Raw genomic sequence first — 27,106 nt, 5'->3', positions numbered from 1 at the left:
AACTGAGAAATGTTACACATGTACAAACTACTGTATTTTACGGTTGACTATAAAAAAATCCCCAATAATAAAAAATTTAAAAAAATACCATCTTTGTCACAGTACATTCCCATATAAATATGGGTCTGTTTTTGAGCTCCAGTTCTGTTAAAACCAGATTATCACACAGTTTTGATGTATTTATCAGGTCTTCACTGGTGCCAGTCCAATTTAACTCACCTATTTTCTACAACTTCAATTTCATATTCATATCTAGTATTCATTCAAAATCGAAAGGCATGAAATTCTAGTCCTTGAATGTAGTTGAAGGGGGAGTGTTAGGAGAATATTAGTGTTTCAGTGATTAAATTCACATTCTGACACAGATACACATAGCCTTACTATCCTTTTGCCTTTACTCCTAAGAGAATTACAGTCAGACACCAGTAGCTTAAGTGCCATTTATTGAAAAGAGCAGAGAAGAGAGTCGAGTCCCTTAGACACTGGATGGAAGAAGCAGTACAAATCTGCTTCCTGCTCAGCATAATCTCTTGTTGCCCCACTGGGCCATCTTGTTGTTGATGGGCAACTTGAAGAAGCGATCAGATTGCATGTAGGAGGCTATTTTCTCCAAAGCCTGGAAGAGAAAACACACCACACTTTATAAAGACTCTCACCCAGTCCAGCAGACTCAAACCAAAATAAGTGAGTCATGTGCCACCTGCCCCTTTGCCTGGCCACTACTTGCATACAGTGCCTTCAGGGTAAGAGGTCCTTAAAAAGTTTCAGAAACCACTGATCCCTTTAGGCTGGGGTGGGGAGAATTTCTGGTCTGAGAGGCCCACAAACATCATCATTTGGTCTGACCCTGTCAAGGCAACCAGAGCTTCTCCACAGCAATATTAAGCGTTATCTTTTAAGATGATAGTTTTATGTATTCCACAAATGATGTTATATAAATATCCAAATGGTCCTTAAAATAAAATGTTCTCCAACACTGCTTTAGGCAAAAATTGGCGTGGAGCAAGAATCTACTTCTATGGGGATTCTTTGGGGCTTAGGAGAGGCCTGTGAATGTTTAAGAGGAAAGTATAGGGAACATCACCTCAAAACGGCACATGAAATCCTTCAGATTTGGAAATTCATCCAGACACTTGGGCTCAAACATACGGTTCTGATCCAAGACATCATAGGTAAGGAAATCCACAAAGGTAATCTAGAGGAATTATAAGGATGTCAAGTCTGGAGAATTCATCAGCACATGCAGTGATAGGAAGGCACTCCCTTCCCCTCGCCTTTCTTCTCACCTTTTCCCCTGCAAACCAGGAGAATTTCCCCAAGAACAAGGAAAATAGTTTCAGTTGTCCTGGGAGCTGTTCCAGGTACTGAGGCTTCAGTTTTTCCTGAGAAGAAAAAGAAAGAATAACTGTCATCATCCTCAAGGTTAATTAGAGTGACACCAGTGATAGACACTTAGTGGCCCATCTTCAGATGTCTTCTTCAGGATGGAAAGGGGTTAGAAATGGAGATGTCAACACAAGTTATATGACATACTACCACGCAAATTAAGAGCTCTGCTTCTTATTCTGACAGATTGAGTTGGTGCTATGGTAATGGAAGTAAAAAGTGGAGCAAAATTAACCCCTGGGTTCCTAAATCCTCCTTTTTCCTGATGCCTGCCTGTTATGGAAACTCACATGGTCAGGGTTATAGCAGAGCTTGACTAGCTGCATGCGGAAATCCATTATTTGGTTTTCCATGATGTCCACTCGAATCTTTTCTTCTTCAGTCTCGCCACCTGTATGTAGGTCAAATGATGAAAAATCACCCTTGGGATCATATGGTCGCAGGTGAGCAAGAGTCTGGTCTTCTACATCAACCCCAACCCACTCACAGAGATTGTGCTTGCGAGCGATGTAGCGCATGATAGCATTACTCTGGGTGATCTTGTTCTTACCATCCATGAGATAGGGAAGCTGGAAGGAAAAGCATAGGTCAAACAATCTGATTCTCTCTCAGCTCCCCATCTCTCCTGGGGAAAATGACTCTTACAGGGAAGTGAACAGTAGAGAGGGGATGCTGTGTTAGGGGTAAAGAGGAAATAAGTAGAAATTATTCTAGACAGAGGCTTTTACTCTGTGTGTGCCATGGACTTAGAAAAATATTTCAGTGCCCAAGGCAAATCGTATTTACAAAATTTATAAAACCCTAATAGAGTGAAATGTATCTACTAATGCATAAAATAACAAGGTGCAATAATTAATAATTTCAAAGCACTGATGACTGTAAATAGCCATGTCCAACAACTAAGACATGTAATTGAAAATACCTGACTTCTTTCTGACAATGACAAAGACACAGACGTGAGTAACTAATGTCTAATGTCCCTTAGTGTCCCTAATAACTAATGTCCCTTACTACCAACACTCACAATAAAATAAATTAACTTTTAACTCATACTTAATAGAAATGAAGGCATTCCACTTCAGCTCAAAAGACCTTGAATTCTACCATTTGATTCAAGCTCAGAGGGCCTATTCTGGATGCCCCCAGACTGAAGAGGGCAGGGGCACAGATATACTAGATGTGCTCCCCCTTGCCCCAGAGCCACATACGTTCGGAAAGTCCAGGTCTAGCTTGAATTTCACGTCCAGCCATTGGCTTCTATCATAGTCAGGAGCTGCAAGAGACAGAAACGGAGTGCGACCTAGTGGCCTCAATTGAGAGCCCACAGGAGGAGAACTGGGAGAGCTGAAGAAATACCCCAGCGCCCCAGGGCCCCACATCGCCCCCTAAGTTCAGCCAGTTCGCACGAAGGATGCTCAGCACGGCGCTCAGCGGCGAGCTCCCAGCTGAAGGGCCGCTGCTCCCGCGCCCCGCGCCCCGCGCCCCGCGCCCCGCGCCCCGCGCCCCGCGCCCCGCGCCCCGCGCCCCGCGCCCCGCGCCCCGCGCCCCGCGCCCCGCGCGTTACCTTCCCCGCACGTGTAGTGCTTCTCCTCGTAGCTCGAGTCGGTGAACTCCAGCAGCATGCGGATGGCGTGCGCCAGCTGCGGGGAGGGGGGGCGGCCGGTTCAGCGCCTGCGCGCCCCGCCCCCGCCCCCGCCCGCCCGCCAACGGGCCCCGCGGCCGGGACCTCAACCTTCCCTCCCGCCGGCCGCCGCGGTCGTTAAGCGGCCCAGAGGCCGCCGGCGTGGCTTACAGTCCTCATTCCCTTTCGCGGGGCCCGGGGACCCCAAAGATCAGGAGAGCGGGGCGGGGCGGCCTCCGAGCCCAGGGGGCGCGGCCGGAGCGGGCGGCGCCGTGGGGAAGGAGGGTCGGCTCGGGAGGAGAGTCCGGCTCTCGGGGACCGCTGGCCCTGAGCCCTGCGGCCGCCTCGGCAGCTGGCTCCCAGGAGGAGCGGCCCGGCCGCGGAGGCGGCACTCACCCCGCGAATATCCCAGTAGCCCAGAACCATAGCCGACTTGGACGACATGGTGACACTGGTCCAGCGTCTGGAGGACTGGCCCAGGGCCACGCGAGCTGAGCTTTATACCGGACGCCGGTGGGCGGGGCCAACGAGGGGTCCTGGCCCCACCCCCGTCCACGCTCCCTCCCGCACGTGACTTGGTGGGGGCTTGGGCTCCCGCGTTGCTTCCAGAGTCCCTGGGGTTCCTTGCTGGGCGACCCCAGGCTAGACCTGAAAGAAGTGCTGCGCCCCCATTGGGCAGCCAAAAGATGGGGGCCTGGCCTCTTTGCTGGTGAGACTCCCAGAGGAGCATCCAGGCCGGGAAGAGTATTGACAGCTGGCAGTTAGGTTCCTGGTTACTCTAGAGAAAGTGAGACACTTTCTCTTTTAAGATTTATGTATTTTCTTCTTATGAGACTGCAAGAGGGAGATACAACCAGAGTACTGCTCAGCTCTGGTATAAGGTGGAGCCAGGGTTTGAACTTGTTATCTCTGAGGCCTCCAGCATGCAAATTGGGCAGGCTAAGCTGTCTCCCAGGCTGGCAGAATAAAATGTTATTTTGGTTTTAGTTTTCTTTATTTTTAAAAATTTTGCCACCAGGACTATTACTTCTGGTGACCTTGTTTTCTTTTTATTTGAGGGTGAGAGAGAATGAGAGAGACACATGCAGCACTGCTCCACCGCTTTTCCATCTTCTTCCTGCAAGTGGGGAAGAGGAACATGAACCTGGGAGAGCATGATAATATGTTCTCTACCAGGCACATCACCACTTGACTAAGAATGAGATTCTGTTCGCAAATATAGATCAAGCAGAGTGGGGACTAGGGGGTGGTGGGCAGCTTCTTAGACTGGGCACCAGTCAGGAATAATGTCTGTGGTGTCATGCTCTCAGGGCAGTGGGGAGGAATCAGGAACTCCTCTGAAGGTTGCAGCCTTCACAGCATGCCAGCTTCAAACACTGGGTTCCTACATTTCCTTCTGTAGTATGTAGGATGTTAAATTTCTTTTCTAGTTCAGTTGATGGCAAGGTTGGTACTTTTGAAAAGGCATCATGCTAAAAGGAAAAAAGTAAAAAGTTGCAAACACCAAGACAGCAAAAATTCAACCACACAGGGGCTAGGCAATGGCACAAACATTACAGTGCAGAAGGACCCCAGTTCAAGTCCCCAGTCCCCACATGCAGGGAGGGAGCTTCTTGAGCGGTGAAGCAGTGCTGCAGATGTCTCCACCTTTATTTCCCCTTTCCCTCTCAATTTCTGTCTGTATCCAAAAAAACCAAAACTAAAACAAAACCTTTATCACAGATTAGCTTCAAGTATAAAGTTAACTTATATCGAGCACCTATGATATGCCAGGCAACAGTCCAGGTGTTTCATATATGTGAGCCGGTCTTTTCCAATTCAAGCTTTACAATAACTGTGTGAAATAAGTTTATGGATAGTTTATGTAAAAAGGAAGTAGCCCAGATCTGGAGAAGTAATCCAAGTTGTATTTCTTAAATTAAAGTTCCAGTGGGTAGTCTGGGCTTCAAATTCAGGTCTGTAATACCACTGAACTTGGGTATTCAGATGGATTTTTCACTTTATCTCAGTCTTTGCTGGGAAAATGAGCATTCTGGACTAAGTCAATTTTTCTCTAGTCCATGATGATTTCCCTTTTTCTAGTACTCCTTCAGCTCCCTGAAGCCCTAGAAGGAATGGGTTGGGGAAGGAAGATGGGGAGGATGTCACAGAACCTTGGTGATGGGGCAATATGGAACTATAAGCCTGTAATCTTTTTTTTTTTCTTAGATAGAGGCAGATAGGGAGAGAGAGAGAGACCCTGACTGGAGTATGGAAAGTTCCTTCAGTGCAGTGGCGATGAAGTTTGAACCTGGGTCATATATGGCAACACAGCAACCATCCAAATGAACTGTTTTGATGGGCATATACCCCTGTAATCTTATAATCTTGTAAACTATTGTTAAATCAGTAATCAAAAAATAGAAAAACTTCTAAAATAAATCTTAAAAACATATCTTATATCTTCCCTTCCCATCTTGAGAAATTAAATTTTCTGGTTAATTTTTTCCCTTGCTGAACCCTAAGGCTTCCCCCCCTTTTTTTTTCTTCTTTCCTATTCTGTATTACCAACTGGGAGAGAGGTTATTCTTTTCTTTAATAAAAAATGTTTTATGGGAGTCTCGTGGTAGCACAGTGGGTTAAGCACATGTGGCGCAAGTGCAAGGACTGGCATAAGGATCCTGGTTTGAGCCCCCAGTTCCCCACCTGCAGGGGAGTCGCTTCACAAGTGGTTAAGCAGGTCTGCAGGTGTCTTTCTCTCCCATTCTCTGTCTTCCCCTCCTCTCTCCAGTTCTCTCTGTTCTATCCAACAACAATAACTACAACAACAATAAAAAAACAAGGGCAACAAAAGGGAAAATAAATATAAAAAGAATTAAAACATGTAACACTTTAAAAAAATGTTTTATGTATGAGAGAGCCAGAGCACTACTCTATCTAACATGGTTTCCAGAAACAAATCCAGGCTCTCAGGCATATATGCATTTTACCTGCTGAGTCATGTCCCCAGCTGTCAGAGAATTTTCTGTGAGGACAGGAATTTGAAGGAATGACACAGGTACCCTAAAAACATACTGTTATCTGGGGCCCAGATCAAGTTAGGCTCATGGACAAATCCAGCTAAGCAAGAAGATCTTAAGAACCCTTGAAATGCCCCTGAGTCATAATACAATGGACCATCCCTGTTGAACTAAATCAATAAAACTACAATCACTATCATATGGGGGGGGGCAGTTAATGTTAATGGCTATGTATAGGAAACAATACTAGAAGTCAAAGATAGTCCAGACCCTTCACTTTTGAGGAACCAGTGTTGCTCTCTGCACCTACCCAGTCTTGTCTGGCCTCTCTGAAGCCAGAATTGGCCCTGGTTGGTACTTGGAAAACAGGAGCCCTGAGAGTGAAATGACTTGCCAGAGCCAGCTGATGGACTTTTGACTTCTGTTCACATGTTCCCTATATTCTACCTTTTGAGACAAACTGGGGAGGGAGTTTGAGATCAGCTCACGTAATAGTAGAAGACAAAAGTTTCATTAGAAGAGGAAGTTGTCTAGTGGGTTAAATGCATGTGGCACAAAGTGCAAGGACTGGCCTGAGGATCCTGGTTTGAGCCCCCAGCTCCCCACCTGCAGGGGACTCGTTTCACAGGCGGTGAAGTAGGTCTGCAGGTGTCTGTCTTTCTCTCCCCCTCTCTGTCTTCCCCTCCTCTCTTGATTTCTCTCTGTCCTATCCAACAATGACAACATCAATAACAACAATAATAACTGCAACAACAATAAAAAACAAGGTCAACAAAAAGGAAATAAATATTTAAAAATCTAAAAAAGAAGAGGAAGTTGTCAAGTAAAGCCAGGAGCATTTATAGGCTTGCTAATTTTTCCAATCACCAGCGACTGATCAAAGTCCACCACTGCCACCACTCTAGCACACTATGCTTCTATGACATTCCCACCCTTATCTATGCTGAGGGGGATTGGAATCTATGTGGAGAAGTGTACAGTTACAGTGGTGGGTAAAAATGATGAGTGTGACATGATTTTGGAATTTGTGTAGAAAGCTTGGAACATTATTCTCAAACTTTGAGTCTCCAAGCTGCAGTGGGAGCTCTCTCTCTAATTCAAACAATCTGACCTGTGATATGTGTTTCTGTCCAGTGTCCCAGCCCCTCTGGCCACCCTGTCTTTGAGTGTCATCAAGCCCAGAAGAAAGAATGAACACATTAGACACACTCAGTGCTTTTATTCAGGAAGATAGAAACTAAACTGTCCTGATAAGCCTTGGCAGAAACACTCCAATTCTAGGAAAGAGATAACAATAAATAGGTAGAAAGACGGGGGTTATGCCTGGGAGGGGGGATTCCACATAGCAAGGAATGACACTGTTTTTCTCCACTTGTTGGCTTGTTCATCTTCTTTGTTATGTGAGTGGGTGTGGGGTTCACTGCATGTTGGAAACCTGAAAGAGGAATTCTCTAACTTTAAAAGGTATTGAACCTGTTGTCTTACTCGTGAAAACACTGCGGTCTTGGAGGTTGTCTGGGTGAGTGATTAATGGGTCATCTGAGGAAAGAAAAGAATACAGACATAATTGGTGAGGGACTCCCAGAATTCAGGCCAATAGCCAGCTTGGAGTCACCAAATTCCCCTGAGTATCCCCCACAACTCCCTGTGCTCAGTTACAGGCCTGCTAACTCCTTCATCTGGCACTTTTACTTTTACTCAGGGGACACTCCACATTCACAGTGGGGGCCAAGGGCCTCCTTACCCCCAGCATCCTTCTGACGGCTTCTAGTCGTGCCTGGATCCGTGGAGCCTCCTGGGGACACAACATCTGCAGCTCCCCAGACCTCATGTGAAGTAGCTGGTTCCCCATCAGGGACCCAAGGGTCTTCACTGTGCTAGGAACAAATACAGGAGTCTGATAGTGGTAGCATAAACAAAGGGAAATTATGCAAAAGACTTTCATGCCTGAGGCCCCAATGTCCCTACACCACCATCAATCAGAGGGACAGTACCCAGGTAAATAGATTACTAATAGTAGTAATACTATAAAATTCTTCAGGAGTTCCAGGAGAATTCAGGATAAGGATATCAGAAAGTCAAAGAGTGAAATAAGCATTTTTAGCTGAAGCTAACTTCTTAACTCCTGGCTTTTTTTTTTTTACAGAGGAGTGTCCTGTGAGAGACTTGTGTGTTGGAGACTGGTGGCTGGTAGTAAAGGGTCTTCCTGGGCTCCCTGTAGCAGGGACTCTGTACTCAATGCTCTGAGGTGCTCTCCATAGTCTGCTCCAATTCAGCAAAAAGGGGGCAAAACCTTTGGCTGTTATATGTCATGTACTCAGGTGGCATATTCTGGGGCTCCAGATCTCCTTGGACCTTTTATACACACACACACACACACACACACACACACACACACACACACACACACACACACACACGCACACACACACACACACACCCCACACCCCTTCTACCAACTCAGGGCAGGGTACTTACTCAGCAGAGAAGTTCTCTGCCTGCAGCCAGGCTGTGACTTCTGCAGGCTTTGAGCTAAGTCGTAGCATTGGAGCCTAGAAATCAAAGGGAGCTGGGGTTCAGTGGCCTGGACATTTCATCTCAGAACCACCCTGTGGCTCTTCATCATGTGGTTCCCTTATCTAGGCTTTCATCAAGTCACTCATTTCATGCCAAGGTTTATTTGTCTTCCAGAGACCATACTTGTACTCCGGCCTGACACCACAATGCACTTGACACTGCACAGGTATGCTTGAGCACCACTTTACTTGGAAGCAGGACTCTTGCCTCTAATTGCTATTGAATATGCCTCTCCCCCCCCCCCAACTCCAACTCAGGCTTTAGACTTCCAGATAGTCTAGGTTGGGCATTACCCTAGGTGGTGTCTGGCTTTGCCTTCCAGGGTCCCTAGGATGTAGCGGTTCCAGAATGTTGCTAGGAATGTAGCCACTCTGCCCCACCTCATTCTTCACCAGCCACCACCGTTTGCTCTGGTCCAGGACCTGCCAAGAGTCACTGCCTCAGTCACCTCCAGCCTCTGCCCCTGCTTCTGCCCCCACCCCTTTCCAGGTTTCTCCCTCCCTTTCCCATTTTCCTTTCCACTCTAGGCCACCCACCCCTGCAGCCCCACACTCAGACCAGGTATTGGACTGCCTGCATCATCCTCCAGTCTTCCCCTTCAGCCCTTTCACCAGACACCAGCCTCACCTCCAGCACCTCTCCTTGTACCACGGTCAACTCTTGCGGATTTCTTGCTTCAAACTCATACAAGACTTGCATTTTCAGGGCTGACTTGACAGGTCTAGAGCTGGAGGGCATGATGTTGGGGTCCTCGGGGCCATGACTGTGGGTCTCCTCTTGAGCAAAATGTGAGGCACCCCCTAACTGGGGGCTTCCCCACCAGAGATAAGTCAAGTTAGCTGGGGTCTCAGAGGTCAAGCACTTATTTCTGTCTCAGAGCCCCATGGGGTTCCTGTCTGGTGCCTGGTGCTGACTCCTGGGGTTTCACCCATTTTAAGGATAGTTTGGTGTTGAGTAAGGCTTGGGATGGGAGCTTATGCAGGCAGGAGGAGTTGGGAATGGCCCTGATTTCCAAGCCCTTTCTAGCAGTGGACTTACCTTGTTTTAATTTAAAAAAAATTTATTTATATTTTATTATTTTTATTGACAGGATGGAGAGAAATTGAGAGGGAAGGAGAGATAAAGATGGAAAGAGAAAGAGAGAGACACATGTAGACATTGTTTCTCTTTCTTTCTTCTTCATCACTCATGAAACCTCCCCCTGCAGGGGACTAGGGACTTGGACCTGGGTTCTTGTACATGGTAATGTGTGTGCACTCAACCAGGTGCACTACCATCCCTCACCCCAGCAGTAGACTTTTCCTTGTTCAAGCTCTCCTCTGAACTCTGGAAAGCGAGAGGCATGTGTGGGGAATGTCAGGAGGTATTATAGTCTGGGAGAGGAAAGTCTGCTTTCTCACCTGTGGTGGGGAGGAATGTGCTTGAACATGTGTATGTCTGGCTTCATGAGAGCCCACAGGGGTAGAGGTGGTCTCTCAAGTGTGGAATCCACAGACCCACAGGATGCCTGGCCCTCCCTCCCCAGGACCATTCTGTCCCAAACCCAGGGCATACCTGAGGGAACTGGAGCCCTGGTAGCCCAAGGGTGCCTGTAGGAACAGAAGATACACTGAGCAAATGCAAAGGACCAGGTGGGTGAGCTGGGCTAGCAGACCCCAGACTCAAAAACACACAGCCAGTTGGTAGCCCCTTCCCTTCTGCCCACTGTACAGACATGGCTGCCCACATGAACTCAAGTGCCACTTAGTGGTCACAGAACTTGGATTGGATAGAGAGGTCAGACACTTGCCAGTGGCCCAGATTCGACTAGGTCCCTTACCTGGTTGAAGGATTCTGGTGGCTGCCAACCATCCAAGAAAGTGGGTCGGTAAGGCTGAGGCTCACTGCCTGTCCAGTTGGCCCTGAGGAGAAGATAAAGCTGAGTGCTCCCTGTGCCAAGCTGTGAGAAAGAAGAGAGCCTAGCTTTGGGAGTCTTCCTGATGACTGAAGACTCGAGTCACTGGTACAGATGAAAGGCCAAGACACACACAGAAAAGTGAACTGTCTAGCAAGAATATTCCCATGGTGTAGGGATCTGTGGATCAGCCTCACCTCTGCCCACAAAATGCAGATAAATTTGTCCTTGAGAGCACCAGGCACTTCAGTCATGCTGCTCTTGGGCTTCAGTGAAAGTGCTGGATCCACAGAGTGCTTGGAAGATCTGCCTGCCTCTGGCTGTAATTTTTATTTTGGTTTCCAGAACACTGCTCACTTCTGGCTTATGGTGCTTCGAGGGATTGAACTTGGAACCTTGGAGCCTCAGGCATGAAAGTCTTTTGCATAACCACTGTGCTGTCTCTGTGCCTCTGGTAGTAATTTTCCAGGCTGCTTTTAGTCTCCCAGCAGCAGATGCCTGCCTTTCTAGCCTACTTAATATACGTGAAACTCCACTGTTTGATTGGAACAGAGAGGCCTTTGGCTGCCCATGTGGGGTGGTAATGCCTCTCAACATGGGACTGGTCACACATATACCTACCCATCTATCCAACCCAATCTACCCATCATCTATTATCCATCCATCCATACCCATTCATCTATACACCATTCTACTAGTCCACCAACCTGTACACCCATTTATCCATTTATGTCTGTCTGTCCATCCATCCATCTACACCCATATACCCCATCCATCCACCCATGTATCTACCCATCCACCAATTTATCTGCCCAGCCACTCATATACCTATTTACCTACTCATCCAACCACCCTAATATATGCCTTAATTTCTTGGTCAGCTTAGTTGCCACATGTCACTAAGGTGACATTAACTGCATCTCTTTACACCAGCAACCCTTAGAGTCTGTGATGGACTGAGACAAAGTTTTCACTGTATCCTTCACAAAAGATGAGAAAATACTTGTCAACTCTCTTCTTGGAAATAATCTTTCTTTTTTTCCTGAGACAATGCCTTTACTTTACTGATGGCTGAGAGTAAATGGTGATAAAATATTCATTTGTGAGCTGAGGAGATAGTATAATGATTATGCAAATGACTTTCATGCCTGAGGATCCAAGGTCTCAGGTTCAAGTCTCAGTACTACCATAAGCCAGAAAAAAAAAAAAAAAAAAAGAAATATTGTTTGTACTTTGTCAAGTAAAAAGTTGGGGGAACTACAAGTAGAATCCTTCCATTAGTCTGGTCTAGTTCTGGTTGGTGACAAGGTAAACCTTGGCCAACTTCAATGTCCTGATGCCCTGCCTTGTATCCCTGTGCTCCCTTTATCTGTGATTCAGCCTAGGACTTGTCTCCACTTACCGGCTGGTAGTCCAGGCCACACCCAATCCTGTCCAGAATTGACTCTCAGCGGGATTTAGGCAGGATTGCAGCAGGTCAATGGCTTTGGAGGTGAGGAGGGGTGAGATCACTTGGGCAGCTAAGTTGGGCTCAGGGCAGGCTTTTAGGACCTGGGTGAGGGAAGGAATGTGTCAGGATGCTCAGGCTCCCACTGGCAATGGGCTTAGAGCAGTGTCATGTTGCAACGCCATGTTGCAAGTACCTGTGACTCACTGCTGCTTCCTGTCTCTGTTGGAGCCCCTGTGTCCTTAGCTCTGCTCTCTGCCCATCCACGCTACTACAGGTTGTTGAATACAGTAAGACTAGTGTCTTGGGGTTAAGAAGGGGGTATGCAAAAGTGAGCAGAGGGCACCCCCTGCATTCCACTTTGGCCTGTTTCCTCTTCACTACCCTGTGACCCCAACTCACCTCAGACAGAGTTGGGAAGAGTATGTGTACCAATTGGGGGGCACTTGGTTCCTGCATCCTGCTGGCCAGCTTCCCCTGGGGACACAGAAAGATGCCATCACCATCCTTCACTTAGCCCACCAGTCCCATGCCTCCTGGCACCACAATTAGCCTGGGCTTTGATTGGGAGCCCAGGCTAATTTTGGTTTGGATGCTCTCCAGAAGTCCCAAGAATGGGAAGCCTCGGGGGAGAACCTGGAAAAGGGCAAGGCTTAGAATATCTGTAAGGCCAGAGAGGAGGGGGTGCTGGTGTTCGGGAGAGCTGGGAGAACTTGTGGGGAGCTACCTACCAGGAGGTTGAAGCTGTACTTGATCTTCTGGAAGCAGTCAATGAATTGTGCCTGTGTCAACCCTAGGGGAGAAGACATCAGGTCATAGGTCACCCCAAGACCCATCCCCACCTCCCTACTTCTCTCCCTTGACCCTCAGCATTCACCCTCCTGATGTTTTTTCTTCTTCCCTAGTTTCTTCTTCTTCTTTTGGGTGGTCTTTGCCTCGACCTCCTTCATCTTTTTCACCAACAGCTCGATATCTTCTAGGATATGGTTCAGCACCTCCTGTATCCCAAAAAACCCATGGTTTTAACTGAACTCCCACCGTGAGCCTTGAACCTCAGGGTCAGCCTGGACTGACTCATCTTCTTCCCTTAAGGTCTGCTGTGAATATCCAGGAACCCGCGGTTGCCCAGAAAGGCCAGCAAGCCGAAGCAAGCTTTAGTTACCTCATCCCCCTCTGGGTCTTCAGGGGATGGGGGCCGATTCGGAGGAGGCAGAGGGAAGGCACTCAATTCTCGAGAGCTGGAATGGCGTGACAGTTGTCTTGGGGATGGCGTGGTGTCTGTAATATAAGGGTGATGTGGCCCTGAGCCAGTTTGATCTTTGCTCTAAGCCTTTCCCTCCCATTCCCTCCCCAACCCCATCCCCACACTTACTGTGCTCCGGGGTCATCCTGTAGGGCTGTTCTGGGAGAGAACCCCCCTCTGGGGGGAAGGCCCGCTCTGGGGTAAGTCCCCGATCCAGAGTGAATTTCTGTTCCACAGGGATTGGCCTTTCCAGAGGAGGCCCTCGCCACCTATCCTGGCCTGGGTGAGGGACTCCAAATCGGGGCCTGGTAGGACACATGCCAGGAACACAGCTTGGACACTTTCTGGGCACAGTGACTCTGCCTACACTTCTGCCTCAGCTGTCATCCTCCACCCCCCTGTAAACCATCCCCCCCACACACATTTGAACCTTTCTCTGCCCTCATCTGCCTCATCTGCTTAGTTCTGGGCCTTCTTGAGTCCCATACAAATCCCAAGGGACAATCTCTAGTGTTCTCTGAATTCAGCTCAGCCCCTCCTGGCTCCAGGTCAAGGCTGGTTGGGCTAAAGTCTCCTGGGATCCCCAAGGTGTGGGATCAACTCACCTAAAACTACAGTTGGACTGGGACCCAGGCTGCCTACCTTTGCTCTAGCTCTTCCTCCAGGACCTTCTGCAGGCTATTCTTCAGCTGCTCTGCCTGGAGGAAGTAACAGTCAGGCTCTGTGCATGTGCATGTGCTAGTGTGTGTATGTGGTGGCAATCAGGCTCCACATACTCTCTCTCCCCAGCCCCACCTCTGACCACTCACCCCCACTTCCTGGCACTGGAAGAGCAAGGTGCTGGTGCTGGGCAGGCCTGACTCCTGCACGGTGACAGAAAGGATGGAATTGTAGGAGCAGGTGTTGAGAGCCACGTCTATGGCCTGAATGCCATCTAGGCGGTAAGAGTCCAGCTCCACCTGAGCCAAGGGGAAGGGCTGGCGGTGAGGGCATGACCTCCTGGGAGTGGGGTGGGAGGATGTGGCACTCAGTGGGAGCTGGGACCCTCTATGCTTCCCAGTGGCTGGTGTCACTTCCCCTGATTCTCTTCCCAGGCCTGGGTGCAGCCTCCTCAAGGAGCAGGAATGACTACAGTTTGAGACCAGGAAGAGTGGGGCCTCTGAGTGCACACCTGGGTTAGCCCTGGCCCCTTTGGTAGGGGGAAGGAGTGGAGTGCTGACCTTGGTCTCAATGTCCAAGAGCTGGAACCAGCCATCTTTGACCTGCAGGAACAAGTCCTGGCTCCACACTCGGCCCTGGGCATCCATCTCTTGCAGCTTCTGCAGCGCATCCTTGGGCTCCCGGACTCTCTGTGTCCCCAGCTTACATGTCATCAGGTGCTGTGGGGGTGGTTGGAGGGGAGGAAGGGCTCATATCTGGGAGTCACAGGTGGTGTTTGTGGGCTGCGTGCGGGAAAAGGCAGTAGAGTGGAAATGCATGCATGTTCCTGGACTTTTGGCATGTGTGGGGTCCTGGACAAGTGTGACAGAGGCAGACTCAAAGTGAAGGCTCGAAGAGAAGACCAAGAGGACCTCTAGGTCAGGATCTGGTGGTTGCACAGGGGGAATGGGGTTGGGGATATGGGAAGGACTGTCTCAGCCTTTGGCTGTCTAGGTCATGGGAGGGGCTGGCTGGTAGATGTAGACCCCAGCCAGTCTGCACTCTGGGCAGGAGAGGGACCCTCAGATTCTACCCCCAGATTTCTCTGTGCCCTTTGGGAGCCCACCATCTCAGCCTTTTCCTCACTAGCCTGATCCTATCTTCAGGACTTTGCTCACACTGTTCCCTCTACCCAGAATGCAGAATGCTTTTCCCTCAACTCCTGGTCTCATGGGAAAACCAAACTACACCTCTTCTCTGTGTTTTCTTTCCTTTCTTCCTTCCTTCCTTCCTTCCTTCCTTCCTTCCTTCCTTCCTTCCTCCTTCCTTTCTTCCTTTCTTCTTTCCTTCCTTCCTTCTCTGGGTTGATTTTTTTCAGAGAGACAGAGAAAGAGAGAGAGAGAGAGAGAGAGAGAGAGAGAGAGAGAGAGAGAGAAACCATAGCATCGAAGCTTCCATTTATACTTTGAGGCCTGAGGTAAAATCTGGGTCATGCACATGGCAAAGCAACACACTACCCAAGTGAGCTATTTTGCTAGCCCTTCCCTGGTTCTTATCCCCCAAGGACAACAGAGATCTCAGCTTCTTCCCAGAATCTCACCCACTGTTGATGCTACTGGGATTCTCTCTCTTTGAGAAGAGCCCCCTTCAACCAACCAAATGCTGCTTTTATAGTTACAGTCCTGCCCCACTTCCTCAAGGCCTGTGAGTATGTGTTTGTGTGAGTGTGTGTTTGTGTGTGTAGGGGGAGCTTTGCTATGCCTCCTGTTGCTTTACCCCTCCACTGTGCTTTCCACACAGTGCTCAGCACTGTCTAAGGGTGGTGCAGGGCATTTATCTTGAGCAAATGCCCTGTTATCTTGGTTGTTCCTGCTCTTGCTCTCATCTGCTGGGCCTGTAGAGAGCCAATGCCCAACCTCCCACACCAACTTGAAGCCCAGCTCCCTTGGGCCCAGCTCAGAGAGCTGAAGAGTCCATGTCTCTGCTGCTTGGTAGGACCTCCAGCTCTTCACTCCCAGCCCCTGCTGCTTCTCCCTCAGCTTGTAGCCTCAGGAGGTGGCTTCCACTTGGCCCTGCTGCCTTCCCTGTTTCTGCTCCATCTGCCTGCCCATCCAGTCAGCTTTTGCTGGATCCAGCAGAACCTGTCCTCTACTCAGGCAGGGCCAGAGATCGTCCCCTGAGGAGCTCAAGTCCAGACACCTGCCCTCTCTGCCATTGTCCTTTCATCCCTGACAGAAACTGCTGACCTTATACATTCCAGTCCAGGCAGAACCTGGGCAAAGGGCAGTTCCTTGCCCCTGTGGCAGCAGGTGGGGCCAGGTAGTTACAGGCACCCCTGACCACTGTTTGCTCAGTCTTCTTGCAGAATTCACCTGCTCAAGTTCCATCCTGGCCTCTGCTGTGAGAGGCTGACCCTCTAGCCCTGTGCCCAGCCAGCTGGCAGCGGCAGCTGGCTCACCTATGATGTCTGGTTTGGGGCAGAGTGCTCGCAGTACCCTTGGGTGGGATCAAGAGATTGCTTGGGGCTCCAGGGTTACTCACCTCCACCCTGTGCTGCAGGAAGGTGGGCTCTGTGGCCAGGCTCTGCGAGTACTCTTTCCTGTTCACTGTGGAGGTGGCATAAGAAGCAAGGGGCAAGGACAGAAGAAAGAGGAAACACATAGCTTCAGGGGTAGTTAGGGGTTTGGGGGAGGGAGAGATGAGTGGTTGGCAAACTCCTGGGGAGGGGGTGCAGGGACAGGGGGAACTTACAGTAAATGGCTCTGCTGCTGGGCCTCGACATGGCGCTGCTTCTGAGGACAGATGTGCCCCTAAAGCCCAAACTGAACCAACAGAGACAGCCATTAGGGTGGGAAAGAAGGAGGTTTGGTGGAGCTGGAGAGTGTGGCTGTGACCTGTCCCTGACCAGGGCTTCTCAGTTACCTCTTGCCATGGCCTCCACCCGAAGACCTTCCATCTGCATTGGGCAGCTGGGCCCAAGGCAGACTCCTTGCCCCTCCTTAAACTCAGCACCTGGGCTCAGGGAGGCTGAGTGAACAAGCACAGACCAGATGGTGTCCCAGAACAGAGTATGAGAGCTGTCTCTGTGGGCTGTTCCCTGATTCTTTAAGGATGGCTCAGAGTTCTTTAGGTGCCTGTCTTAGCAGGCCAGCTCAGGGTGATGTTGGCTCTTAAGCTGGCACCCGCTCAGGAGGAGACCACATACCTGTCTGTGTGGTTTGATCCCAAAACTGCATTTCCCAAGTCTCATCAAGCCTTTTGTTGCTCAGCCCTTCCAGACTCTGATCCTGCTGCCCAGAGTCCTCCCTGCCCAACCTGCAGGGGCACCTCCTTAGGCAACCCTCCCCTCCTCCCTGCCCAGTGAGCTCTTCTTATGCCATACAGAGCCCATGTGTTCCTCTCCAGCACTACCTCCCGGCAGTGCTGCGGGCCTGGTGCTAGGTCCCTTGGGAACATTCTCTCATGTCATCTCCAGTACCACCTGCTTGTTGTCCTTGGTGCTATGTCTTTATCTTCACCAACTCCTTTAGTTCTGGAGACAATCTCACTGGGAACTGCTGTTACACTTCCATTTACCAGTTGGGGGCACTGAGGTTCAAGGAGAGTGACAACCCCACCCTTTTTATTAGGATTGGCATGGAAACTATGGCACCAGATAATGTGACACAGTGGTGAGGAAGTGAGTTCCTAGAAAACATAAGGGGTTGTGGAGGGTGTGCTAAGTCTCTGCCTTCCTTGCTGGGGAGAACTACTTTCCTCTCCAAAGTTAAAGGGTGCTAGAAGCTTCCACCCCTTCCCTAGTCCCAGCTTTTTCCCAGGGACCTACACTTCCTGCTTCTCTCTTGGGAAGGCAAAGAAGAGACCCAGCTCTGCCTGAGCTGCTCTCAACCTGGCTCCCAATTTTTTTTTTTTTGCCTCCAGGGTTATCACTGGGCTTGATGCCTGCACTACGATTCCACTGCTCCTGGAGGCTATTTTTCCCCCTCTGTTGCCCTTGTTGTTTATCGTTGTTGTTGTTGTTATTGTTGTTGTTGCTGCCATTGTTGTTGGATAGGACAGAGAGAAATGGAGAGAGGAGGGGGAAGACACAGAGGGGGAGAGAAAGATAGGCACCTACAGACCTGCTTCACTGCTTGTGAAGCAACTCCCCCCCCCACCCCCCGCAGGTGGGAAGTGGGGGGGGGGGCTCAAACCAGGATCCTTATGCAGGTCCTTGTGCTTTGCACCATGTGCACTTAACCCACTACTCTACTGCCCTCCCCTCCCCCCACGGCTCCCTATTGCACCCTCATTGGGCATCCCACAGGGAGGGGGACCTGTGTGCTCTTAGTGGCAGGTCAAGATGTTGAAACTGTTGCCCCAGATACCCACAACAGGAAGGGGTGTGGGGGGCTGACTTTGGGCTGCCTTGTCCTGAGGGTGTGTGTGTTGGGGGCCAGTATCCTTCATATTCCTGTTAAGTTTAGTAGCTTGGAATGGAGAAGGGATATCTGGATTGTGGACACTGAGAGAAGCAGACTTGGATGCCTCTGCCCTGTCTCTCAGCCAACTGAGCAGCACCTAAGCCCCTATCAGAGCTGCTGTTCCCCAAATCCTCCTTGCCTCCCCCCCCACGCTCCCCTCCCTGGGAGTGGGCTGGAGACACTGACTGGGGAGCCACTAAATAGCCCCTGCCACCCTGGGGACCCTGCAGTTGAGCTGCACTGATTTTCCTGGGAGCCAGAGCCTTACCTGGGTGGTAGGGAGGCCTGGAGGCTGGTCCCCTGAGGGTGGCCCAGTGCTGCTGGCAGAGTGACGACAGTGGTCTCTCTGCTAGCTGCCAGAGGCAGGGCCCCGTGATCAGGCGGGCCCAGGTGAGCAGGCAGGCCTTATGATCATGAGGCCGTGAGGGAGCCACACCTGTGCTCTTTGGACTCTGGCAGGTGGGTGGAGGTGTCTCCTAGCCACCACCTACCCAGCCCCTGGCCTGGCCCCTGTGCTAGCAGGAGCCACAAGCTTTGCCAGAGACCCACTGTCCACTCCCTCACTGCTCGCCCCAAGGCACTGCCCTCTTTTCATTCTGCCTCTTGGTTCCTCCTACCTGGAGTTCCAGGTCAGCATCATTCAATAGGGCTGAGAGTAGAAGGAGAGGGGGCCCACTGGCTTGGGGAGTCTGGCTCTGGTCAGTAGAGGGGTAATTGGAGGGAGAGCCCTTTTGAGGGGAAGCAGTATGCTGGCATGTGTGTGATGACAATGACACAGTGATGATAATGACGATGGCATGTCTGTGAGTGTACCCAGGACATGGCTTGTGCAAGAGTGGACAGGGACAGGGGCTGCCATGAATACTACATGGCACTGAGCACCCCTCAATCTGGTTGTTCCCTCCCATCCAGCAGTAGCCCCCCAGTCTTGATCTCATGGGAATTGCCCTCCTACCCTCCCTGATCCCTCTGTCTCTTCCAGGACAGGGTGGCCTGTATGTCTATGCCTTACCAGGCCAGCCCCAGTCCCACCAAGGCCGTAGCAGTGTTCCATCTGCAACCCTGGCCCAGGCACTGTCCATAGCTGCTTTCCTCCCAGCTTCAGCCAAGTCTGTTTTTTTCTCACAGGCCTCTCCCCAAGTCTGCAAACATGGCCCTTGAGAGGCCTGGGGGCAGGACCTAAGGAAGAGGTCCAGCTCTACCGGAAACCCTTGGGACAGAGCCCACTGCCTTGCTCCCTGAGGGCCCTGTAGGGAAGCCTGTTTGCCGGGCAACTTCTCAGAGAGGAGCTCTTTGCTGCTCCAGTGCCAGGTATTGTGGCTCTGCTTGAGTGGAGAAACTTTGACCCCAGCTTAGCAGAGCCACCAGTACCCAAAGCCAGGTCACCCCTAAGTCCCTCCTCAGCCCTCACCACTCTGTTTCCCATCCCTGCTCCTAAGCATCTTCCTGCATATGCACCCCCTCCAACAGCCTCAGCTCAGCCTCTCATCCAATTTTGCCTGTGATCTGAGGTATCTTCCAATCTTCTTGCTTCCTGGTCCCCTGGGAACAAGCCATCTTTCCTCACTGGAGCCTGATCATTTATTCTTCTCTCTAGACCCTCCCCTGACTCCCTCTGCTGCTCTTGGAATGAAAGTCAGGCACTTTAAAAATGTGCATACTAAAAATGCATATATTTGCTGAAAGAAGAACTCTACCAACTTGCTGAAGTCAGGGGAATGAGTCAACTTTTTTTTTCTCCCTAGGGAACCCCGAGGTTCCAGAAGTGACCTTTGAAAAGGCTTCCTTAGGAAAGCTTTTCCTGTCACGTTCTTCACTACCCTGAAACCTTGGACCATGCTGGGCATCATTCTGCCTCTGGTTTTGAACTCTAAGAACTCAGCAGTAGCACATGTGGCCAGATGAGAGGCTGGGATTCACCCCCATCCAAAAGGATTCCTGAGGGCCATCTTTCCTACTTAGTGTTTGGAGCTCCCATCCCCAGGTCTGGCCTTATCTCCCCCAATTCCCTTCCCCTATACTTTGTACTTATCTGCCAGAACAATTGTGATCCCTAGACCAGTCATGCCTTGGTGTCTATCACCTGCCAGCCTCCCTTGGTGTTCAGGGAGTGAGACCAGTCTGTGATTAAAAATCTCCAGGGGTGGCCAGGTGGTGATGCACTTGGTAGAGCACACATGTTACCACACACAAGGACCCAGGTTCAAAACTCTGGATCTCACCTGTGGGGGAAGCTTCATGAGTGGTGAAACTGCTGCAGATGTCTTTCTCTCCCTCTCTATCTACTCCTCCCCTCCTAATTTCTCTCTCTTATCAAGTGAGATAAAAGAGAAAGAAAGAAAATTTAAAAAGCTACAAGGAAGGGGTACCAGGTAGGAGCACCTCAAATTTTCAGAGAGTGGAACAAAATCCTACCAGAGCATTGTTCAGAGGTGAGACGAGGGGCTGGGCCTCAGTGGCCATGGCCAGGGATAATGTTTGTCCCCAGGGCTGCCTGTGAGTCACTTACTGAGCTCAGCTCTGACCTGGTACTTAGAAACAAGTGGATTCTATGAGTCAGGGTGGGGGTGGCCCAGGAGACTTCCCTGCCTGCTTGGAACCTGTATTCCAGAAGCAGAGGAAATAAATAGAAATATCACCCTGATAAATTACAGGAAGGAAATGGACATGAGGGCTTGGGCTGGGAGGGCACCATAGATACCAGCACTCACAAGGAGAAGGGGAGCTTGGAGGCTGGGAAGGAGTACCCACAGGCAACAAAACAAAAGTCATGCAGTGGGGAAGGAAACCTGGGGACAGGTATAATGGGGTGTGTGTCTGAGATGGGGTGGGCAGGGATGGGTGGTGGTCATCACACAGGACTCTGCAGACTTTGGCCAGGAACCTCAGGGTGAGGGGACATGTCAAGATGGCGCTGTTGCCATCCATAGAAGGTTCAGGTGAAGAGAAAGTTTTTTTCCATTCTGGATGGCTTCCTGTTCTTCTTGTGGCCTCTGAGTAGAAGTGGAAAGAGGGTAGGAAGGACTCTGAATTGGGTGCTTGGTGGAGTGGGGTGACCACAGTGGCCCTTCAAAGCCCTGAGACTAAGGACTATTCAATACTGAAGGCACATGCACCATGTAACACAGGAGAGATGCAAGGGTGGACTGCAAAATGGTAGCCATTTGTGAGCACACGGCCAGAGGCCTCAGATGAAACCTCCCTGGGGTATGTGTGTGTGTAAGTGAGAAACATGAGGACCCAAGCCGGGTGCCTCTGTATTAAGAGATTTGGGAAGGTGGAAAGGAAGTAGCTGAGGAGATTGAGAAACATCCTGTGAACTCTAATGAGAGCCAGTAGAGTGGACACTGGTCCAGTGCTGTGAGGAGGTGAGGAGGTCAAGAGAGAGGACACTTGGACAGCACAGCATGAGCTGTGTGGGTCCTATATACCTGGCTGTTTTGTGTGTGGGTCCATATTCACAGACTCACCCTGTCCAGATGCCAGCTGGTTGAAGCCATGGATACAGGATCTAGAAGGGACTCAAGCATCCATTATTGGGCCTGTTGTCCCTCATCCTCTGAAATCCCAAACCCAAATCTAGTACTCAGACTTTTTCTTTCTTTTTTCTTTCTCCAGAGTACAGGTCAGTTTTGGCTTATGGTGGTGAGGGGGATTAAACCTGGGATGCTGGGACCTCAGGCATGAGAGTTTCTTTGCGTAACCATTATACTATCTATCCCAACCTTCAGAGTTCAGAGTTCTTTGTCCTTTTTCAAATTGAGCCTGTCTAGATGTCTCCTAGAGCCCACCTGTGCACATATGCTTCTTCCCTGGGAACACTAGGTGACTTCTTCCTGGCATCCTGCCCTTCACCCAGGGAGGAGGTGATCCCAGGGTCCTGGGCTGGCTCCTTGACACCCCTAGCCCTTACCCAGACAGCTCATGAGAAACATCTATGGGGTACATCTGGGAAGTCCTTCCCTCGAAGCCTGGACCTTGGTTTGTGATTCAGGTGTGGCTTCTCAGGAAGCAGAGTTTCCTGGGAAGATCAGAGGGCCCATAGAGAATTAGGGGGATTCTTGTAGAAACAGGCAGCAGTGGAAATATCTTAGTCTCAAGGGAGGGTTATGGCAGGGTAGCCACAGAGGTCTCTTGACTAGGGGGCATGGTGGCCTGGGCCTCTCCGCCAGAAGCTGGTAGACCAGGGATGGTTGGTCTTGGACATCTGCCATGGACCTAGGCCATATGGAGAGGGGCTCTCCAGGGCTGCCTTTCTGTCCTACACTTATGTCCCTGCCTGCAGACTCTGGGTTGCCCAGGGCTACAGACCACAGATCAGCCATTCAAAACCTTGTGGCCAACTATTCATGGACTTGGGTGAAAGGTTATTGTATGGGAGGAGTGAGGAAGCAGGCTACAAAATGACAGCCATGAAAAAAAATCCAGGTTCTGAGGACTGGATGGTGCTGCACCCAGTTGAATGCACATGTTACTATGTGCAGGGACCCAGGTTCAAGTCTTCTGTCTCCACCTGCAGAGGGGAAGCTTCATGTGTGATGAAACAGTGCTGCTGGTCTCCCTCTCTCTCTCTCTCTCTCTCTCTCTCTCTCCTCACTCCCTTCTTAATTTTTCACAGTCTATACAAAACAAAGTAAAATAAAATAAAAATATTTTTAAAAGACTCATGTGTTGTAAGACAGACAAATACACAGCAAAGAAGATGAAATCACCTGAACTTTATGGTAAGTTTCTTCCCAACCCATGCCCTTTTCCCCTTTACTAGAGCTTAGCTATAACTTATAGTGGTGCTGGGGGTTGAACCTGGAACCCTGGAGCCTCAGGCAGGAGAGTCTTTTTTTTGAACACTGCCATCATGTCCATCTTAATGTGGAAAATGTTCACGGTGTAGTTTGGGGTCAAAGGATTTGTTACCACATAGTAGTATTCAGTTTTTGAGGAAAAAGTATGTATGTGTACAATCGTGAAAATTTTAAACAGGAGACATTGACTGAGTACCAAAGGCCTACTTAGGCTCACTAAGGCCTTAGAAGTAGCTTCTGTTCAAGTTGAGAAAGAAGAACAGAAAGGGAAACTAAAAGCAGGATCTGATTAAATTGAGAGCAGGGCACCAAAGTAAAAACCCTGTGGTGAAGGGGAGCGTGGCCATTGGGCTTCCCGGCGTGGCGGGAGGGTGGGGTGGGGGTGGGGGGGTGAGGGTGGGTGGTTGGGATGGGACAGTCTTTTGGTGGTGGCAACAGTGTTTATGTACACTCTTATTAAAGTATAGACATATAAATCACTAATTAATATGAGAGGGGAAAAATTGATCATATATCTAGAACTTCTTAAAACACAGACTGAGATGAAATTAGAGTGTAAAAAAAAGGAAAGGTCTCACCTGAGTAATGAAGCTGAAGGGTTGTCATTCCACACGTGAAGTCTCTGGACACAGTCTGAGGTGAAGCATGTTGAGGTGGCAATCATTGCATTGGTTAGGTTGTGATCGGTGGATGCAATATTATTTGGTATGGATTGGGAGATGCATACGGGAAAGTGGGCCCTATCCAAGGGTTCCAGGACTGGGGGAAGTAGGGGCTCTATAGTGGAGATGTGAGGTTTCTGCTGTCTTAGGGTTCAAAAAGACAATCGATAGTTAATGTTATCATCACATTATTTGGTAATTGAGTTAACTTTGAAAAGTCCTTTTGTTATGGTTTGCTGTACAGTATCCAGTATCTTGTATATAGCTGTGCTATTGGATGCTTCTAATCTACTTGATCTAGGCTTTTGAGAGAGTCCGCATATCAAATACACAGCCTATATAAGTCCCATAACCTAGATATACACCAGTTTCTGTGAGAGAGAGCTTATGTTCACACGTATCCATAAACTACTGCAAAATATATACCTGAAAGCAGAAGTACACTAGAGTTTGCAGTGAGTACCTCCCTAACACTTCCTCTCCACTATTCCAAGCTTGGGATCCATGATTGCTCAACAATTTGTTTGGCTTTGTATGTTAACTCTCTTTTCAATCACCAGGTTCCAGATGCCACCAGGATGCTGGCCAGGCTTCCCTGGATTGAAGACCCCACCAATGTGTCCTGGAGCTCAGCTTCCCCAGAGACACACCCTACTAGGGAAAGAGAGAGGCAGACTGAGAGTATGGACCGACTAGTCAATGCCCATGTTCAGCGGGGAAGCAATTACAGAAGCCAGACCTTCTACCTTCTGCAACCCTCAATGACCCTGGGTCCATGCTCCCAGAGGGCTAGAGAATGGGAAAGCTATCATGGGAGGGGGTGGGATATGGAGATTGGGTGGTAGGAATTGTGTGGAGTTGTACCCCTCCTACCTTATGGTTTTGTTCGTTAATCCTTTCTTAAATAAAAAATTTAAAAAAAAACACAGACTGAGTCTTTTTAATACATAGGCTGTCTTTGATATGTTGACCCTCTCAAAAGCCTAGACCAGGGAGAACAGAAGCAACTGGTAGCACAGCTATATACAAGATGCTGGGTATTATACACCAAACCCTAACAAAGGGACTTTTCAAAGTTAACCCAATCACCAAATAATGTGATGATAACAATAACTATCCTCTGTCTTCTTGAACCCTAAGACAGCAGGAACCTCACATTTCCACTATAGAGTCTATATTTCCCTCAGTCCTGGAACCTTAGGGTGGGGCCCACTTTCCTGCATGCTCCTCTCAATCCAAATCAAATAATATTGCATCTGCAGATCACAACTCAATCAACGCAACGAGTGCCACCCCAGCATGCTTCACTTCAGACTGTGTCCAGAGACTTCAGGTGTGGAATGACAACCCTTCAGCTTCATCACTCGGGTGAGACCTTTCCTTTCATAGTATTCTCTAATTCCATTCCAGGTGTTCCACTCCCCAATAAAGTCCCCAAACATTATATATATATATATCCAGGTCCCCTGAGATAGAGCATATGTCCACATAAACCAGGGAAAAATATATACCTGAAAGCTGAAGTACACAAGAGCCTGCAGGGAATACCCCCCAACACTTCATCTGCACTATTCCAGCCTTTAGGCCCATGATTGTTCAACAATTTGTTTTGCTTTGTATGTTAATTCTCTTTTCAGCCACCAGGTTCTGGATGCCAGCATGATGTCTACCAGACTTCCCTGGACAGACGACCCCACCAATGTGTACTGGAACTCCACTTCCCCAGAGACCCACCATACTAGGGAAAGAGAGAGGCAGACTGGGAGTATGGACCGACCAGTCAATGCCCATGTTCATCAGGGAAGCAATTACAGAAGCCAGACCTTCCACCTTCTGCATCCCACAATGACCTTGGGTCCATACTCCCAGAGGGATAGAGAATGGGAAAGCTATCAGGGGGAGGGAATGGGATATGGAGATCGGGTAGTGGGAATTATGTGGAACTGTACCCCTCTTATCCTATGGCTTTGTTAATGTCTCCTTTCTTAAATAAATAAATAAATAAAAAAAGAAGTAGTTTCTGTTCTCCTCTCCAACTGCTGTGTGAAAAAGCCAAGGAGCAAAGAGTCTGAGAGTTTCTATGTTTTGAGGAGAAGGAGCTGGAGTTGGAATGCCATTGGATCCTAAACATCCAGGCTTGAACAAAAGATGGAGAAACCAGATTGATCATCTCTAGGAGGTGTAGGAGAGCTACTCTGTGGCTTTGCTTTCTTTGTGCTTTTCTGTATTTCCCAACTTGCCCCCTCCCCAAATGCATGTTGCTTTAGTAATCAATGTCTCTTCACTTCTACCTGCATATAGTAAATGGGAATTTTTAAAGTAGTAAAATACAAGAGTGTCTTAGGAAATTACTACCCTTGCTGCCTTGGCATCTTTCCTGTTAAAGGGGGTTGCTAGAGGGGGAGATCAGTGACCTGGGCCTGGGAGAGGAGGGGGTGAGGTCAGTTCTGCTCACTGTGCCATGCCTGTGCTCCTGAGGAGTCTAGTCTCTCCAATGAGGCCACTAGGGCTCAAGGGCTATGGCCAGGCTTCATCCTAGTTGGCTTTGAAAGGTGCTGGCCCATCCTGAGCTTTGAGTGTGTGACTGACACACACACTCTCCCTCTTTCCATGTGTGTGTATGTGTGTGTGTGTGTGTGTGTGTGTGTGTGTGTGCGCGCGCGCGTGCAGAAGGGAGCATACAGCCAGCTAAGGCATTGTCTAAGAGTTTCTCTTTAGTTTCATGGTCCTTACCCCTTAATCCCGGTTGTTTAGCTCCCATGCAAAGTGAACTTCCCTCTTCCATCCAGATCCAGATGCTACTGAGACCCTCTCAGGGGCTGAGAGCATTTTAGTGCATAGACAACGTAGGAGTGTGGGGCAGAGCAAGGGCCTCAGTGCAAAAACCCTGATCTGAGTCCTGGCACTGGCTCTTAGCAGTGTGGTCTTGGAACCTGAGTCTTCTGAGCTTCAGGTGCATTGCTGGTCTAAAGAGCTGTGAGGGTTACCCAATATGGACCACCAGTCCAGAGCAGGGGAAAAGCCCCATAAAACTGCTTCCTGAAGGTATCCCCCTGGTAAGTCCTTCTTGTTGCCCCAGCTTTCCATACAGAACCACTTAGAATAAATACTACCTCTCTGAGGTATCTCTTACAGAAGACTCCCCCTTGCTCCCTGGCCACTCTGGAGTAACCTAGTATCTTGGTATGCTGTCATCTTGGTTTCTTTGGAGCAGTTTCTCAAATGCAGGCTCTATAAATGTCTCTGGGAAGCTCAGTTGAAAATGCAAAGTTGTAGGCTCCACCCAGGGAGAGGCCAGGAAGTAGTACGAGAATCTCCAGTGTTCTCATCTCCTCGGTGGTTTTCTCTCTCTCTCCCTTCTCTAATAGAAAGA

General features: G+C 49.4%; 2 protein-coding genes and 1 long non-coding RNA gene across 6 annotated transcripts; 1 reads left to right on the top strand and 2 right to left on the bottom strand.

Moving 5' to 3' along the window:
* Window positions 1-426: 426 nt before the first annotated feature.
* Window positions 427-3,515, bottom strand: GSTM3 (glutathione S-transferase mu 3). Its single transcript, XM_007529349.3, has 8 exons — window positions 3,404-3,515; window positions 2,951-3,026; window positions 2,595-2,659; window positions 1,874-1,955; window positions 1,677-1,777; window positions 1,287-1,382; window positions 1,085-1,195; window positions 427-616 (listed from the first exon to the last, which is right to left on the bottom strand). The coding sequence occupies exons 1-8, from the start codon at window positions 3,449-3,451 to the stop codon at window positions 518-520; spliced, it is 678 nt and encodes a 225-aa protein (XP_007529411.1). The 5' UTR covers window positions 3,452-3,515; the 3' UTR covers window positions 427-517.
* A 3,826-nt stretch (window positions 3,516-7,341) lies between these two features.
* Window positions 7,342-18,623, bottom strand: EPS8L3 (EPS8 like 3). 4 transcript variants are annotated; one of them, XM_060201926.1, is made up of 19 exons: window positions 18,538-18,623; window positions 16,558-16,628; window positions 16,348-16,412; window positions 14,388-14,546; window positions 13,977-14,126; window positions 13,810-13,865; window positions 13,297-13,472; window positions 13,087-13,202; window positions 12,802-12,922; window positions 12,656-12,717; window positions 12,327-12,401; window positions 11,880-12,028; window positions 10,403-10,484; window positions 10,138-10,172; window positions 9,211-9,394; window positions 8,877-9,005; window positions 8,485-8,558; window positions 7,751-7,883; window positions 7,342-7,545 (listed from the first exon to the last, which is right to left on the bottom strand). In XM_060201926.1, exons 2-19 carry the CDS (start codon window positions 16,586-16,588, stop codon window positions 7,534-7,536), a joined length of 1,809 nt encoding a protein of 602 aa, XP_060057909.1. In that variant the 5' UTR covers window positions 16,589-16,628; window positions 18,538-18,623; the 3' UTR covers window positions 7,342-7,533. The 4 variants fall into 4 exon arrangements, with proteins under 4 accessions (XP_060057909.1, XP_060057910.1, XP_060057911.1 ...); XM_060201927.1 differs by having other exon boundaries at window positions 9,211-9,310; XM_060201928.1 differs by having other exon boundaries at window positions 13,977-14,030.
* Window positions 14,409-25,620, top strand: LOC132541396 (uncharacterized). Its single transcript, XR_009552596.1, has 5 exons — window positions 14,409-14,543; window positions 20,015-20,253; window positions 22,952-22,993; window positions 24,996-25,101; window positions 25,371-25,620. It is a non-coding gene; the product is annotated as an uncharacterized LOC132541396 (long non-coding RNA).
* Window positions 25,621-27,106: the final 1,486 nt, after the last annotated feature.

Source organism: Erinaceus europaeus, chromosome 11 (assembly GCF_950295315.1).
Source record: "Erinaceus europaeus chromosome 11, mEriEur2.1, whole genome shotgun sequence".
In the NCBI taxonomy this organism is placed as follows: domain Eukaryota; kingdom Metazoa; phylum Chordata; class Mammalia; order Eulipotyphla; family Erinaceidae; genus Erinaceus; species Erinaceus europaeus.
Note: the sequence above shows the minus strand (reverse complement) of the source record. Positions and strands in the feature narration are given on the sequence as shown.